This window comes from Oncorhynchus keta, chromosome 1 (assembly GCF_023373465.1).
Source record: "Oncorhynchus keta strain PuntledgeMale-10-30-2019 chromosome 1, Oket_V2, whole genome shotgun sequence".
In the NCBI taxonomy this organism is placed as follows: domain Eukaryota; kingdom Metazoa; phylum Chordata; class Actinopteri; order Salmoniformes; family Salmonidae; genus Oncorhynchus; species Oncorhynchus keta.
The window spans coordinates 32,726,948-32,742,107 of record NC_068421.1 but is presented as its reverse complement, the minus strand read 5'-3'; the positions used below and the strand labels follow the sequence as shown (position 1 = coordinate 32,742,107).

Here is a 15,160-nt window from a genome sequence, read left to right as displayed (position 1 = left end):
CTATCCCATTTCATTACTGTCTAAATAATGTGTCAAACCACCTAAAAAATACGGGGAAAAAAATATGAGCATAATTTTGAGTGCTCATTTAATGTTCAAAGCATCCTGAATACACCTAATAGTACTCTATGGTTATAGGCCTCAAAATACATTGATTTGCAGGAAATTGGCTTTAAAACAGTAAAATCTTCCTGGGGGAGGACCCCCATTCTAGGGATTGTGCCACGGGGCAATGAAATTCACAAAGCAAATCTCAATCCAAGCTTTCTTCAAAAGTTGGCAGCCCTGAAAAACTTATTTTTAAAATAATTTATTCAGGAACATTAATTGTTTTTTTTATCCTGTTATTCATAAAATGGTTAGGAGATGCAGTAATATGGTTATTATAGTGCAATAAAGATGTATAGCCTAATACAGATTTACACAGGACTATGTATTTTGTCTCACTTGCTGTTTTCAAGACAACTGGGAACTCGGAAAAAAACGAGGTCAAATCATTACTTCGGAAAGTCGGAGCTCTAGAAAGATGCCCGAAATGTCCGAGTTTCGAGTTGTTTTTAACCCGACTCTGACACTAGACATGTTCAGGGCATGCCCGACTCACACACACACAGAGAGCAGCAGCAGCAAGCCAATAGGATGAATCTGACGTGTTTGTCATGAGATAGTGACTCATGCAGTAGCTTTCAATTCCGCTTTTGAACTCTCGACTAGACAGAACTTCGTCGGGTAAGCAACAATTTCATTTTGTGGAATACTATTGTTGATAAAAGGATATTAGAAGGGTGAGCCGGTTAAGGATCGATTCAGACAAGGTGTTAAAATTGTACGACAAGCGACAGTTTATTCAGAGTGAGAATATCTGGTACACGTAAATACGGCTCTCCCATTCGCTCGCACAGAACAGCAGGAAAAAGAGAAAGAGTGAACCGGTACAATACAATTTATACAAAACAGAAAGTAGGTCCATTCTGGAAGTTCGATTCTTCGGATTGGTTCACACTGGAGGTAGTCTTCTTGCATTGGCTCAGCTGGGCCGTCCGTCACTCTAGAATCCCGCCGTCACACAATGTTCAGCTAAAGGGGGAAATTTGGTGTGTGCGCTGGCCTAGCAGTTATGGGTGTGTGTGCGTGAGTTATCCTGTAGAGGGCCCCACAGGCTTTACTGTGAGTTGTAGCCATGTATTTAGCAGTAGGCTGATCACTTGCATAAGAAAATAGCAATTTCTTTACAAAACCCTCTCTTCACGTCTCACCAGAGACGTGACACAACCTAACTAGATCCAGACACAAAGAGAAACTTCTCCCAAAGGGACTATGAAATAAGGCACGGTATTAAACTGGTATAAATATATATGTATTACCATCATGTTCTCCATTCAATCCCACTATGTACTAAGTTGGCTACCAGCCACCTAGGAACTTACAACCCTCATTTTAACAGAGCGGAGAACATCTCAAAATAAAAGTAAAATGATTGTCCACATAAGCCAACTTTTTCCAGCAGGAAAAAGTTGCGATTCCCTCTCTTCACATCTCCTAAGAGATATAGTCCAGATACATTACTTCAAGCAAAAACGAAAACACAATCCAAAAAGGAAAAATACCTTGTTTAGGCTGTCTATACGGAAATGGCCCACAAAGAAAAATAATTTCCCCCTCTTCCCATCCCAGATGGGACACGACATCCAATGGAGAAGCTTAATCAATAAAAGCAACTGGATCCCCCTCCTAAAATGGCTGCAAAAACTGAAAGATGGGTCTCATGCTCCATACCGTTATCTCGCACCTGGCTCCTGTTATCTAACAAAAAGACCGTCACTCATTAACCTTTATTTCAGCAGTCATAGCATTTCATGAAAATAATAAAAAGTTTATTATTAATAACAAGTGATATATGCCTTTGTCACCCACAAGGGTGTCACTTATCAAAAACAGGATAAAACTTTATTGTTATTGACATGTAAGATGTAGGATAAAACTTTGGTCATGGAAAACAGAGTAAAGAATTATTAGAAACCATCTGGTCCTCTCAGCTACTCCTATCCTGTACCAGGTGGGCTCCTTGCCACCCAGGGACTCCTCAGTCAGTCCCATCCTCCCCTGAAAGCATGCTTCAGTATCGGCATCGCCAACTGGAGCATCAAACAAAAGGCATCATGCCTGAAGCCTTCACCACATCTGTAACAGACTTCTTAAAACACGGTATGATGCAAGCAGCATATCACATCAATAACAAATAATACAAGAATTAGGGTCAGAAATCCAGTAACCATCATACCAGTGTACTTACCAAACCAGGCCAAGAGAACAGACTCCTCCACCCCCCCCGTGGACCTCATCTTAGCAGATAGTGCATCAAGCCCGCCTTAGATTGTGAAGTTTAAAAACTATCTGGACTGGTATTATTAGGAATATATGTGCAACATTGTTTACCGAACATCTTGCAGACGTCCCCCTGACTGGCAAGAAGCATATTCAAGGCAAGTCTATTCTGTCTGGAAACCCCAAATGTGGCCTCAAGCTGTTCAGACATACTAGTGAGTGCATCACGGGAGTAATTCACAAAACGCTGTTGATTATAGTAGATATAATTAATCCATGCAGTCTGTCCAGCATCCACCATGGCTGGACCCATAGTAGGTAGTAAGTGCCAGAGTCCATCATTCCTACCCAAGGCCTGAAACTCATGAGGAATCCCCACTGGCACTCCCAACAGGTTAGTGTGTATGTCAACTACATCCTCTGTCCATGGAGCACTACTACATCTGTCTCCCATGGGATGGAATGTTTTCAGGTCCCCTGGTTACAGAACTCAGCAGCTGTTCAGCAACAACATCAACAATGGTCCGTGGAATTATCAAACTGGTCAGACCACACGTACCTTGCCATTCTCCTCTAAGAATGGGTCTCAGCACTTTTTTCTCCACTCATCCAACATACATCAGCCAGACCACTAGTTTGGTTTAGGCCTGTAACTGGCCAAGTGGAATTAATGGTTATGTTACTCCTGCAATCAGCTTCAGGCAATCTCCCATAATCAATGCCATTACCTGTACCCGTGATGCACTCGTAATTGCCCCCATATGCCTCAACACCCCAAATGGCCCGATGAGGAGGTACTGCAGGAAACACAAGGCTCAAAGAGGAACAGAGGGTTGAATTGGGCTTAACCTGGTAAAAACTTCTCAAAATACAACCACCCCCCTCCTTCTCCTACAGCAAATGGGTGTGTAGCCAGAACAGGTCTATCATGACTACAAATAATACAGTCCTTTCTTCTCAGGGTTTTAGCTGTGTACCTCATATAAGACAGCCACAAATTGTCCCTACTATCAAAACCAGTCTCAGTTTCTAATTGATCCATAGCCGAATAGTCTCTAACATTAATTACCTGAATGGTATTTTTAACACAGTGGTGGTAGAGGAGTGTGTCCGGTTACCTCTGGTCTTGGCAGTACCCTAATAGAAAACACACCCATCATGTCTGTCCTCGTCCTTTGTAGTCCGAGGGTGTGAGTTCCTGCATCAGAGAGCTTAATAGTTTTGATGGCTAGTAGGATTTCATCACCTTTACAAAGTTCAACAGTGCTCCCAGGTTTCCCCATATCATGGAAAACCTATCCACCCTTGTGGGATCCCCCATGCTATAAGGATACCCTCTTCTCCAATCCTAGAACTGTCCGAAGTCGGTTATCATGTAATCTCTACTCTAACTTCTTGTCTACCCAGATCTAGGGATTTCTTATGCTTATTTTGGAACAAAATACACATCACTTAGCCAGAGCCAGACACATCTTCACTTCTATGAACAAAAACAGGGGTGATAGGACAGGTAGGGTTACTTCATTCGAGAGTTGGCCCCCGGAATTCTGTTAATTCCAGTTCTTCTCCCGAACTCTGTTTATTGTCCGACAGTGAAAAAATGTCTTACCCTTCTGACGTGCTATATGAATCTGGGTAGCTCTTTCAGCTAGCTGTCACCAGGGGTCTTCTATGGTCCCCAAGCCTCTGGGACTGGATTGAGTGACTTCACCTGTAGTTCACCTGTAATGTATAAAATCCTGGACATACAGGCTTGGTTAACAAACAATTTCTCATATGTTTTATCTGATTATATCTTTAACTTCTATTCCCAATTGTTAGCTTACATTTTTCTTTTTTTAGTTTCTTATCCAATAAGCCCATCCTAGAAAAGTAGAGTAGGACAATGATGACACAGGTCTGCTGTATTCTATCTAAAACTATTAATTTGAAACGGCCAAACAACCCTTTAAACACACAATTAGCTTGGATTATTCTATCACACCACTCCAGATGAATCAAAACCATTTAGCTCACCTGGCGGTCGAAAAAGGAACAGAATGTAATGTGTGTATAGTTTCTGTTCCTCGACTCTTACACTCTTAGAAAAAGGGTACTATCTAGAACCTAAAGGTTCTTCAGCTGTCCCCATAGGAGAACCCTTTGAATAAACTTTTTGGTTCCAGGTAGAACTCTTGGGTTCTATGTAAAAACTCTTTCTACAGAGGGTTCTACAGTGCCTTCAGAAAGTATTCATACCCTTTGATTTATTCCACATTTAGTTGTGTTACAGCTAGAATTCAGAATTTATTGAATATATATATTTTTGACATTTTTTCAAATGTATTGAAAATTAAATAGAGAAATATCATACCTGTGAGTCAATACTTTGTAAAAGCACCTTTGGCAGAGATTACAGCTTTCTGGGTAAATCTAAGAGTTTTCCACACCTGGATTGTGCAACATTTAGCCATTATTCCCCCAAAAATATTCAAGCTCTGAATTTGACAGGTTGTTGATCATTGCTAGAAAAACATTTTCAGGTCTTGCCGTAGATTTTCAAGTAGATTTAACCCCCCTGTCCTGGTCGTTTCATGTTCATTTATTCTGTGTTCCCGGTCCAAAATGACCGCCCCATTATAGCAGATTATAAATCCATAATAATACATATATTATCACCTAATGTTGTGTTAGATCTTTGTATCAACGTAAGTTCTTGTGAACATTACACATTTTGAACTTCTATTTGCTATTTATGGCCTATAGGCCTCATTGATCTGAGCTCATACAACTCGTTTTTGAGTTTTAAAAAATCCATGGATTATGGATTTTGTTGACTATAACAAATACAGATTAAACATATTGTGCTATTTATCACAGACTACTTTGTGTCAAAGTTTAACAAGGACTTTCCTCCTCGCCAGTGTCATGATCAAAGATATGATCAAGAGCCTCACATACAGTATATTGTTTGATCATTATGCTGCCACAGAATGAATTGTGAGCATGGCCTCAAAAAAGCTTTATATACCAGAGCTGCAAGAAAAGTTAGATGTGTTATTTGAAACAATGTTGCGATTGTTTGTGAGAATACCAATAGGTGTGGTTCCCGTGGGGGAAGATTCTATTGGGGAAAGGTTCCCGTGGGGGTTGACATGGAAGCCAAGAAGGGGAGTTAGGTGTGTGTGTGTGCCAGATCGTAATCTCTGCTCAGTCAGTCTACGTTTCTAACCGTTTGTTATTATTCAGATCCTGTTGTGCCTGTTTTCCTTGCCTGATGCTGTTTTCCTCTCTGCTACAATTATGCCCGCTTTGACTCTGGTCCTTGTCTCCAGTCCTGTCTCCTTGGATTAACCTCCGGATGATGGAAGGTCATCCCTTTTTGGGCGACATGGACAGCATGGTTCCCACCTTCTTTGAAGCGGGCAAAGAAGGTGTTTAGCTTGTCCAGGAGCGAGGTGTCCGTGATATGGCCGGCTTTCCCTACTCCATGCGTCTTGTGTCTGAGCTGTTGAATTGCGACACTAGTTTGTCCTTGTACTGTAGTTTTGCCTCATTGATTGCCTTATGGAGGTCATAGCTGGTCTGTTTGTACACGTCCATGTTCCCAGTCACCTTGATGTAGTTAAATGCAGAGGTTTGTGCTTTCAGTTGTGTGAATGCTACCATCTATCCGCGGTTTTGGTTTGGATAAGTTCTAATCGTCACAGTAGGAACAGAACGTCTTGTCCGCGTGATCAAAATAGTCTTCAAGCATAGATGCGATTGGCCAGAGCAACATTGAACAGTCCTTACCACGGGTGCTTTCTGCTTAAGATTCTGCCTATAGGCGGGGAGGAGCAGGATGGAGGTGTGATTTGATTTGCCAAAGGGAAGGCGGGGGAGGTCCTTGTAGCCGTTCTCGGAGGGGAAAGTAACAATGGTCAAGCATATTCTCCCTGCGTGTAGCACAGATGTGTTGATAGAATTTCGGGAGCGTTTTCCTCTGGTTTCTTTTATTAATGTCCCCAGGTACAATAAATGTGGCCTCAGGATATGCGGTTTATAGTTTGTACAAAGTCCAGTGTAGTTATTTGAGAGCTGTCACGGTGTCTGCTTGGGGGTATACACGGCAGTGACAATACGCCCCTCCAACTTGTAATTACGACTATAAAACTTAGATGACCTCTGGTCCCCGATCTTTCCCCGTTGAGCTCTGATGTCATCCCCGATCTTTCCCCCTTGAGCTCCGTTGAGCTCTGATGTCATCCACCACTGAAAGTGGCAACAAACATTTCGGCTGTCAATGGTGAGAATAGTTATTGCGTTCCTTCGGAGCTCTGAACATGTTAACGCTCCAAGTCATTCCTCCGAAGTAGACAAGTCGTTCCTCCATGACGTGAATGTGGTCTAAGCCTCTGTACTACCCGGTGAGTGTGTGGAGCTGTGCATTGCCATAAAAATCTAAGTTATTATTATTAGTCTAGCTCCACACATGATTTTGCCTCACAGGCTCCCCTGCCTGGTCTGGGCAACTACACAAGCCTGCCTGGGGGAGGGATTGAGTATGGTTACATCCAAAATGGCATCCTATTACCTAAAAAGGGCTCTAGTCAAAATCGAGTCAATGTGGAGACTATAAACAGGGGGTACCAGTTCAGAGTCAATGTGGAGGCTATAAACAGGGGGTACCAGTTCAGAGTCAATGTGGAGGCTATAAACAGGGGGTACCAGTTCAGAGTCAATGTGGAGGCTATAAACAGGGGGTACCAGTTCAGAGTCAATGTGGAGGCTATAAACAGGGGGTACCAGTTCAGAGTCAATGTGGAGGCTATAAACAGGGGGTACCAGTTCAGAGTCAATGTGGAGGCTATAAACAGGGGTACCAGTTCAGAGTCAATGTGGAGGCTATAAACAGGGGGTACCAGTTCAGAGTCAATGTGGAGGCTATAAACAGGGGGTACCAGTTCAGAGTCAATGTGGAGGCTATAAACAGGGGGTACCAGTTCAGAGTCAATGTGGAGGCTATAAACAGGGGGTACCAGTTCAGAGTCAATGTGGAGGCTATAAACAGGGGGTACCAGTTCAGAGTCAATGTGGAGGCTATAAACAGGGGGTACCAGTTCAGAGTCAATGTGCCAGTGTGCGGGTCACCGGTGTCGAGGTAATTTTGTACATGCAGGTTGGGTTATTAAAGTGGCTATGCGTAGATAATAACAGAGTAGCAGCAGCGTGGGGGGGGGGGCTCTCATGGCTTTTAGAAGCCTCTTGAACCTAGATTTGGCGCTCCGGTACCGCTTCCCGTGCAGTAGCAGAGAGAAGTCTATGACTAGTGTGGCTGGAGTCTTTGACAATGTTTAGGGACTGCCTCTGACACCGCCTGGTATAGAGGTCCTGGATGGCAGGAAGTTTGGCCTCGGTGATGTACAGGTTCACAAGCTCTTTACGTTTTAAATGGATTACTCAATCACCACATACAGACTCGGAGGGAGGGAGGGAGGGAGGGAGGGAGAGATTAAATGGGTATCATTAGTTACAGACAGACTGTAAACCACTAACACACTTGATAGCCCGTAGGGACCTAAAATTAATTCCCATTCAAAATCCTATTTTCCCTAAACCTTTACCCTAACCTGTAACTTAACCAAACCCTAATTTTAACCCTAATCGTAAACCTAACCCCTAAGATTAAAATAGACTTTGTCCTCATGGGGATGTGGGAAATGTCCCCACAAGGTAGAACTACCCTTGTTTTACTATCCTTGTGGGGACTTTTGGGGATTTCAGGTCCACACACACACACACACACAACTTTAGGAATGGGACATATCATATTTTTATATGTAAAAGTATCTTACTGCTCTATTTTATTTAGAATTTACAGAATCCTTCTAACTTGTTGAAACTCGCCGAACAATGACTCCCACCAAGACAAGCCAGGACGGCTCTCACTGTGACAGCTCAGTGGTTGCATCTGTCTCAAATAGCCCCCCAACACAGATGCATATCAACAAAGGTTCCACCCTAACCCCCTCTGATGGCTCAGGGGACTCAGCAGGGTGGTCAGCCACTGTGAAGACCCCAGCCTCCGGGACCACCAGAGCCACAGCCAGCCAGGCCAGGGGAGCAGGAGCAAAGACCACAGATACACGTTACGCCAAAAAGAACATCCCTACTGTCAGATATCATCCAGATATCATCATAGAGAAGAATCCTGAGGCCCATCAGCATAGTCATAGCCCTGTCAAGAGCAGCCAGGTCAGGGGTAAGCCTTTGGTCTCTCCCCCCAGGACCAACCAGGTTGGGGGGAGCTCTATGGTCTCTCCCCCCAGGACCAACCAGGTTGGGGGGAGCTCCATGGTCTCTCCCCCCAGGACCAACCAGGTTGGGGGGAGCTCCGTGGTCTCTCCCCCCAGGACCAACCAGGTTGGGGAGAGCTCCGTGGTCTCTCCCCCCAGGACCAACCAGGTTGGGGGGAGCTCCGTGGTCTCTCCCCCCAGGACCAACCAGGTTGGGGGGAGCTCCGTGGTCTCTCCCCCCAGGACCAACCAGGTTGGGGGGAGCTCCGTGGTCTCTCCCCCCAGGCCCGAAGCCATGCCTCTGGGGTTAGGTCAGAAGATGGAGGGTGGCGTTGTGGAGGCGGTGGAGCTCCAGACCCGGGGCCAGAGAGAGAACCCCAGTTGGTTCGCCTGGCGTCGGAACCGCATTACAGCGTCCATCGCTCACAGCCTCGCCCACAGCCGCTTCGTCACTGGCCAGAGCCAGACCCCGCCTGCTTCCTATCTGGCTGCCATCACCGGCCGTGGCACCAACTTCAAAACCCGAGCCATGAACTGGGGCATTGAGCGGGAGGCCGAGGCCGTGCGGAGGTATCATTAATGTATTTACTCTAAATGTCCTGCGATTGTTTTAAATGGGTAGGGCGGCTCATAATAATTGCTGGAACGGCGCAAATGGAATCGCATAAAGCCATGTGTTTGATGTATTTTATCAATCCACCCATTCCACTCCAGTCATTACCACAAGCCCGTCCTTCCCAATTAAGGTCCACCAACCACCTGGGTTTTCTATGGCTGTAAGGATGACAAACTAATTTCCCCTCTGAGATGAATACATTACAATATCATCTCTTTTCAGATATCAGAGCCTGAAGAGCAAGGCCCTGGGCCGGGCGGTGAGGGTGCAGGAGTGTGGCCTATTCATTGACCCCAAGCGCCCCTGGCTAGCAGGCAGCCCTGATGGCATTGTAGAGGACCAGAGGACCGGCCAGCGGCTGCTCTGCCTGGAGGTCAAGTGTCCCTACAAGCACCGTCTGAACACTGTAGCCCAGGCCTGTAGAGAGGACCCAGCCTTCTGCCTGACGATACAGGACCTGGGCGTGGGACAGGTTGGTTAGGACATGTTTGTTGTATCATTGTACGCCCTGACGTAGGTTATGCCAAAATAGATTTTTTTTGTTCTAACATATTATCATAATAAAGACATTTTAATTAAATGAAGAGTGCCCTGCCTTGTGACCAGTTAACCCCTTAACCAAAGAGCACCTTCAATCTATAACGATCTACCTACTAGTGTATTCTAGCAGTGCTTCCCAATTCTTCTTTTCTTCTGTTCTCTACAGGTGAGGTACCATCTGAAACCAGACCACACCTACTACACCCAGATCCAGTGCCAGCTGGCGGTGACAGGGTTAACCCAGGCTGACCTAGTGGTGTTCACCCTGAAGGAAACAGCCATCATCCCTGTGACCTTTGACCCTACGTTCTGGGACGACACGCTGGTCAAGCTGGAGATGTTCTACACCGACGCTGTCCTGCCCTACGTCAGAGACAACGGACTGGACGTACCAGCCATGAGGCCAGAGGAGTAGCTAGCACTTAACACACAGGGGGGTGGCTAGCTGGTTCAGGATGTCAGATATAGAAGTCCTGAGAAAAACTGTAGTTTGTGGTGAAGGACTGGTCTGGGTAGAGTAAGTGGTGAAGGGCAATTGAGACTGCATAGATAAGTGGTGGAGGAACCTTCTGCTTTTGTCAGATAGGCTTGGAGATTTGAACCTATCACTTTACTGTCAAATATTTGAATGTAAATAAACCATGCCTGCCTTAAGACATCTCAGATACCTGGAGCTGATTTCATGTGTGCAGAGATCAACCTATATGATCATCAGTAGTGTGGCAGCTGACCGGAACATAGAGTAGTTGTGCTGGAGATCGCCTGCTTAAATGGACACTAGAAGATTACATGCTTAATGATCGTGATGCTTTGCTCCATTAAAACAAGACCAAACCACATTATCTGGTCTGGTGACTGATGTTGTGTACAAGGTACTTGTGAAAATAATATGTAATTATGTAAACAGAATAACAATGAGACTAACGAGTTAGTCCTTGACCTTTATTACTGCATGTGTCACATATAATAAACAACTCTTAAAGAAAAGTGAACTATTTACATCTTACTAAAGGTTTACCATCTGATATACAGTGTACAAAACATTATGAACACCTGCAATATATTTAAGTGCCTTTGAATGGGCTATGGCAGTAGGTGCCAGGCACACCGGTTTGTGTCAAGAACTGCAACGCTGCTGGGTTTTTCATGCTCAACAGCAACTCAATATTAGGAAGGTGTTCTTAATGCTATGAGCACTGTGTACATAATGTGTTTGGAAGAGTGCCAGGCATCTATGCAATCTGGTTTCAGAGCTGGTCATGGGTGCACCTCAGCCATGCTCAAGGTCCTAAACGATATCTTAACCGCCATTGATAAAAAACATTACTGTGCCGTATTCATTGATCTGGCCAAGGGTTTCGACTCTGTCAATCACCACATCCTCATCGGCAGACTCGACAGCCTTGGTTTCTCAAACGATTGCCTCGCCTGGTTCACCAACTACTTCTCTGATAGAGTTCAGTGTGTCAAATCGGAGGGTCTGCTGTCCGGACCTCTGGCAGTCTCTATGGGGGTGCCACAGGGTTCAATTCTTGGACCGACTCTCTTCTCTGTATACATCAATGAGGTCGCTCTTGCTGCTGGTGAGTCTCTGATCCACCTCTACGCAGACGACACCATTCTGTATACTTCCGGCCCTTCTTTGGACACTGTGTTAACAACCCTCCAGGCAAGCTTCAATGCCATACAACTCTTCTTCCGTGGCCTCCAATTGCTCTTAAATACAAGTAAAACTAAATGCATGCTCTTCAACCGATCGCTACCTGCACCTACCCGCCTGTCCAACATCACTACTCTGGACGGCTCTGACTTAGAATACGTGGACAACTACAAATACTTAGGTGTCTGGTTAGACTGTAAACTCTCCTTCCAGACCCATATCAAACATCTCCAATCCAAAGTTAAATCTAGAATTGGCTTCCTATTTCGCAACAAAGCATCCTTCACTCATGCTGCCAAACATACCCTTGTAAAACCATCCTACCAATCCTCGACTTTGGCGATGTCATTTACAAAATAGCCTCCAATACCCTACTCAACAAATTGGATGCAGTCTATCACAGTGCAATCCGTTTTGTCACCAAAGCCCCATATACTACCCACCATTGCGACCTGTACGCTCTCGTTGGCTGGCCCTCGCTTCATACTCGTCGCCAAACCCACTGGCTCCATGTCATCTACAAGACCCTGCTAGGTAAAGTCCCCCCTTATCTCAGCTCGCTGGTCACCATAGCATCTCCCACCTGTAGCACGCGCTCCAGCAGGTATATCTCTCTAGTCACCCCCAAAACCAATTCTTTCTTTGGCCGCCTCTCCTTCCAGTTCTCTGCTGCCAATGACTGGAACGAACTACAAAAATCTCTGAAACTGGAAACACTTATCTCCCTCACTAGCTTTAAGCACCAACTGTCAGAGCAGCTCACAGATTACTGCACCTGTACATAGCCCACCTATAATTTAGCCCAAACAACTACCTCTTTCCCAACCGTATTTTATTTATTTATCTATTTAGCTCCTTTGCACCCCAATATTTTTATTTCTACTTTGCACATTCTTCCATTGCAAAACTACCATTCCAGTGTTTTACTTGCTATATTGTATTTACTTTGCCACCATGGCCTTTTTTGCCTTTACCTCCCTTCTCACCTCATTTGCTCACATCGTATATAGACTTGTTTATACTGTATTATTGACTGTATGTTTGTTTTACTCCATGTGTAACTCTGTGTCGTTGTATCTGTCGAACTGCTTTGCTTTATCTTGGCCAGGTAGCAATTGTAAATGAGAACTTGTTCTCAACTTGCCTACCTGGTTAAATAAAGGTGTTCTCAACTTGCCTACCTGGTTAAATAAAGGTGTTCTCAACTTGCCTACCTGGTTAAATAAAGGTGAAAAAAATCCACTGAGAACTGTATAATTATACAACTGACAGCTGGCATGACAGCCTATTTTGAGAAAGCAGTCTTCAGAAACCTGTCCATGTGTCTCAAATGGCACCCTATTCCTTACATAGTACAAGTAGTGAACATACTAGTGTAGATGAGCCAATGCAAGCCCTTTTAGGTTCAGTGATGTACCAATGAAGAGATGGGTGGAGGGAGGGAGTAATGAAGGAAAGGGTGGATGGAGAGATGAAGGGACAGGTGGGGGTAAATGAGATTAGCATGTGAGAAGAAGTTATGTTCAGCAGATGGTTACCAACCACATCCTCTTTCACCCCTGCCCTCACTCTATCCCCCCATTCCCTCTCCTGTAGCCCCTCATTCCTTCCTGAGAAGACATGATTGTCTGTGAATGGATGGACATTGTACAGTTCTGGAGACAGTGGTAGGATCTTACAATGCCTGGATAGGTATTTTAAGTATCAGCTAGCGACATCATGGGCCGGTTTCACAGACGGGCCTTAGATTAAGCCGGGAGTAGGCCTTAATGTGTACTAGTTAAACTAGGCCATTTAAGTAGCTTTCATGAATGCAGCTTACATTTGGCTTAGTAAGTCAGAGTCCTGGAGTAAGGTAAGTAAGCCTAAATGAGAACACCTGGGTTAAGCCTGATTAGGTTAAGTATGAGCTCATGCTGTTGGTCTAATGGTGCTCATAAAACCCCCAGAATGGAATAGAAAACACCATTACCGGTGTGAATCTTCAGAAAAACAATGGCAGAGGCAAAAATAATTTAGTTCAAAAAACTTTAGTGAGTATGAAAAAATGCGACTAAAACAAATTTTGTCAAACCATCCAGTTATTGAAAGTCAAAACCATGTTACTGCTACTGAGCAAAAGAAAGTATGGTTGGGTAGCAATTTTCAGTGAATTCAATGCAAAGTAAAATGTAACCACAAGAAGAGTACAACTTCAGGTGAGTATCGTCACTATTATCAGTATTTCACATTTCTCATATTCATATTTTTGTGACATCACTTATAATGAATGATATCTGCCTTTAACGACACTGTGGAAGAACCTTAAACTGGCTTTAGAATGTAGAGATCAGAAGAGAATGATTTACTACTGGTGGTGGACCACCAAAAAAAAGACAAGACTGATGAATTTAGTGACTTGCTGTCTGGAATAGAGCACCAGCAACCTCTGGATGGTATACCAGACAATGACCAACCTCTGGATGGTATACCAGACGATGACCAACCTCTGAATGGTATACCAGAGGATGACCAACCCCTGGATGGTATACCAGACGATGACCAACCTCTGGATGGTATACCAGACGATGACCAACCTCTGGATGGTATACCAGACGATGACCAACCTCTGGATGGTATACCAGACGATGACCAACCTCTGGATGGTATACCAGACGATGACCAACCTCTGGATGGTATACCAGATGATGACCAACCTCTGGATGGTATACCAGACGATGACCAACCTCTGGATGTAATACCAGACGATGACCAACCTCTGGATGGTATACCAGATGATGACCAACCTCTGGATGGTATACCAGATGATGACCAACCTCTGGATGGTATACCAGATGATGACCAACCTCTGGATGGTATACCAGATGATGACCAACCTCTGGATGGTATACCAGATGATGACCAACCTCTGGATGGTATACCAGATGATGACCAACCTCTGGATGGTATACCAGATGATGACCAACCTCTGGATGGTATACCAGATGATGACCAACCTCTGGATGGTATACCAGATGATGACCAACCTCTGGATGGTATACCAGATGATGACCAACCTCTGGATGGTATACCAGATGATGACCAACCTCTGGATGGTATACCAGATGATGACCAACCTCTGGAGGGTATACCAGATGATGACCAACCTCTGGATGGTATACCAGATGATGACCAACCTCTGAATGGTATACCAGAGGATGACCAACCCCTGGATGGTATACCAGACGATGACCAACCTCTGGATGGTATACCAGATGATGACCAACCTCTGGATGGTATACCAGACGATGACCAACCTCTGGATGTAATACCAGACGATGACCAACCTCTGGATGGTATACCAGACGATGACCAACCTCTGGATGGTATACCAGACGATGACCAACCTCTGGATGGTATACCAGACGATGACCAACCTCTGGATGTAATACCAGACGATGACCAACCTCTGGATGGTATACCAGACGATGACCAACCTCTGGATGGTATACCAGATGATGACCAACCTCTGGATGGTATACCAGATGATGACCAACCTCTGGATGGTATACCAGATGATGACCAACCTCTGGATGGTATACCAGATGATGACCAACCTCTGAATGGTATACCAGAGGATGACCAACCCCTGGATGGTATACCAGACGATGACCAACCTCTGGATGGTATACCAGATGATGACCAACCTCTGGATGGTATACCAGACGATGACCAACCTCTGGATGTAATACCAGACGATGACCAACCTCTGGATGGTATACC

At 44.8% G+C, this 15,160-nt stretch overlaps 1 protein-coding gene across 17 annotated transcripts; it reads left to right on the top strand.

Moving 5' to 3' along the window:
- The first annotated feature begins 602 nt into the window (after window positions 1-602).
- On the top strand, window positions 603-10,725 carry LOC118376543 (uncharacterized). 17 transcript variants are annotated; one of them, XM_052521960.1, is made up of 6 exons: window positions 603-729; window positions 8,159-8,583; window positions 8,668-8,709; window positions 8,752-9,152; window positions 9,421-9,670; window positions 9,905-10,725. In XM_052521960.1, the coding sequence occupies exons 2-6, from the start codon at window positions 8,200-8,202 to the stop codon at window positions 10,151-10,153; spliced, it is 1,326 nt and encodes a 441-aa protein (XP_052377920.1). In that variant the 5' UTR covers window positions 603-729; window positions 8,159-8,199; the 3' UTR covers window positions 10,154-10,725. The 17 variants fall into 17 exon arrangements, with proteins under 17 accessions (XP_052377920.1, XP_052377925.1, XP_052377918.1 ...); XM_052521965.1 differs by having other exon boundaries at window positions 8,626-8,709; window positions 8,836-9,152; XM_052521958.1 differs by having other exon boundaries at window positions 8,626-8,709; window positions 8,794-9,152.
- Window positions 10,726-15,160: the final 4,435 nt, after the last annotated feature.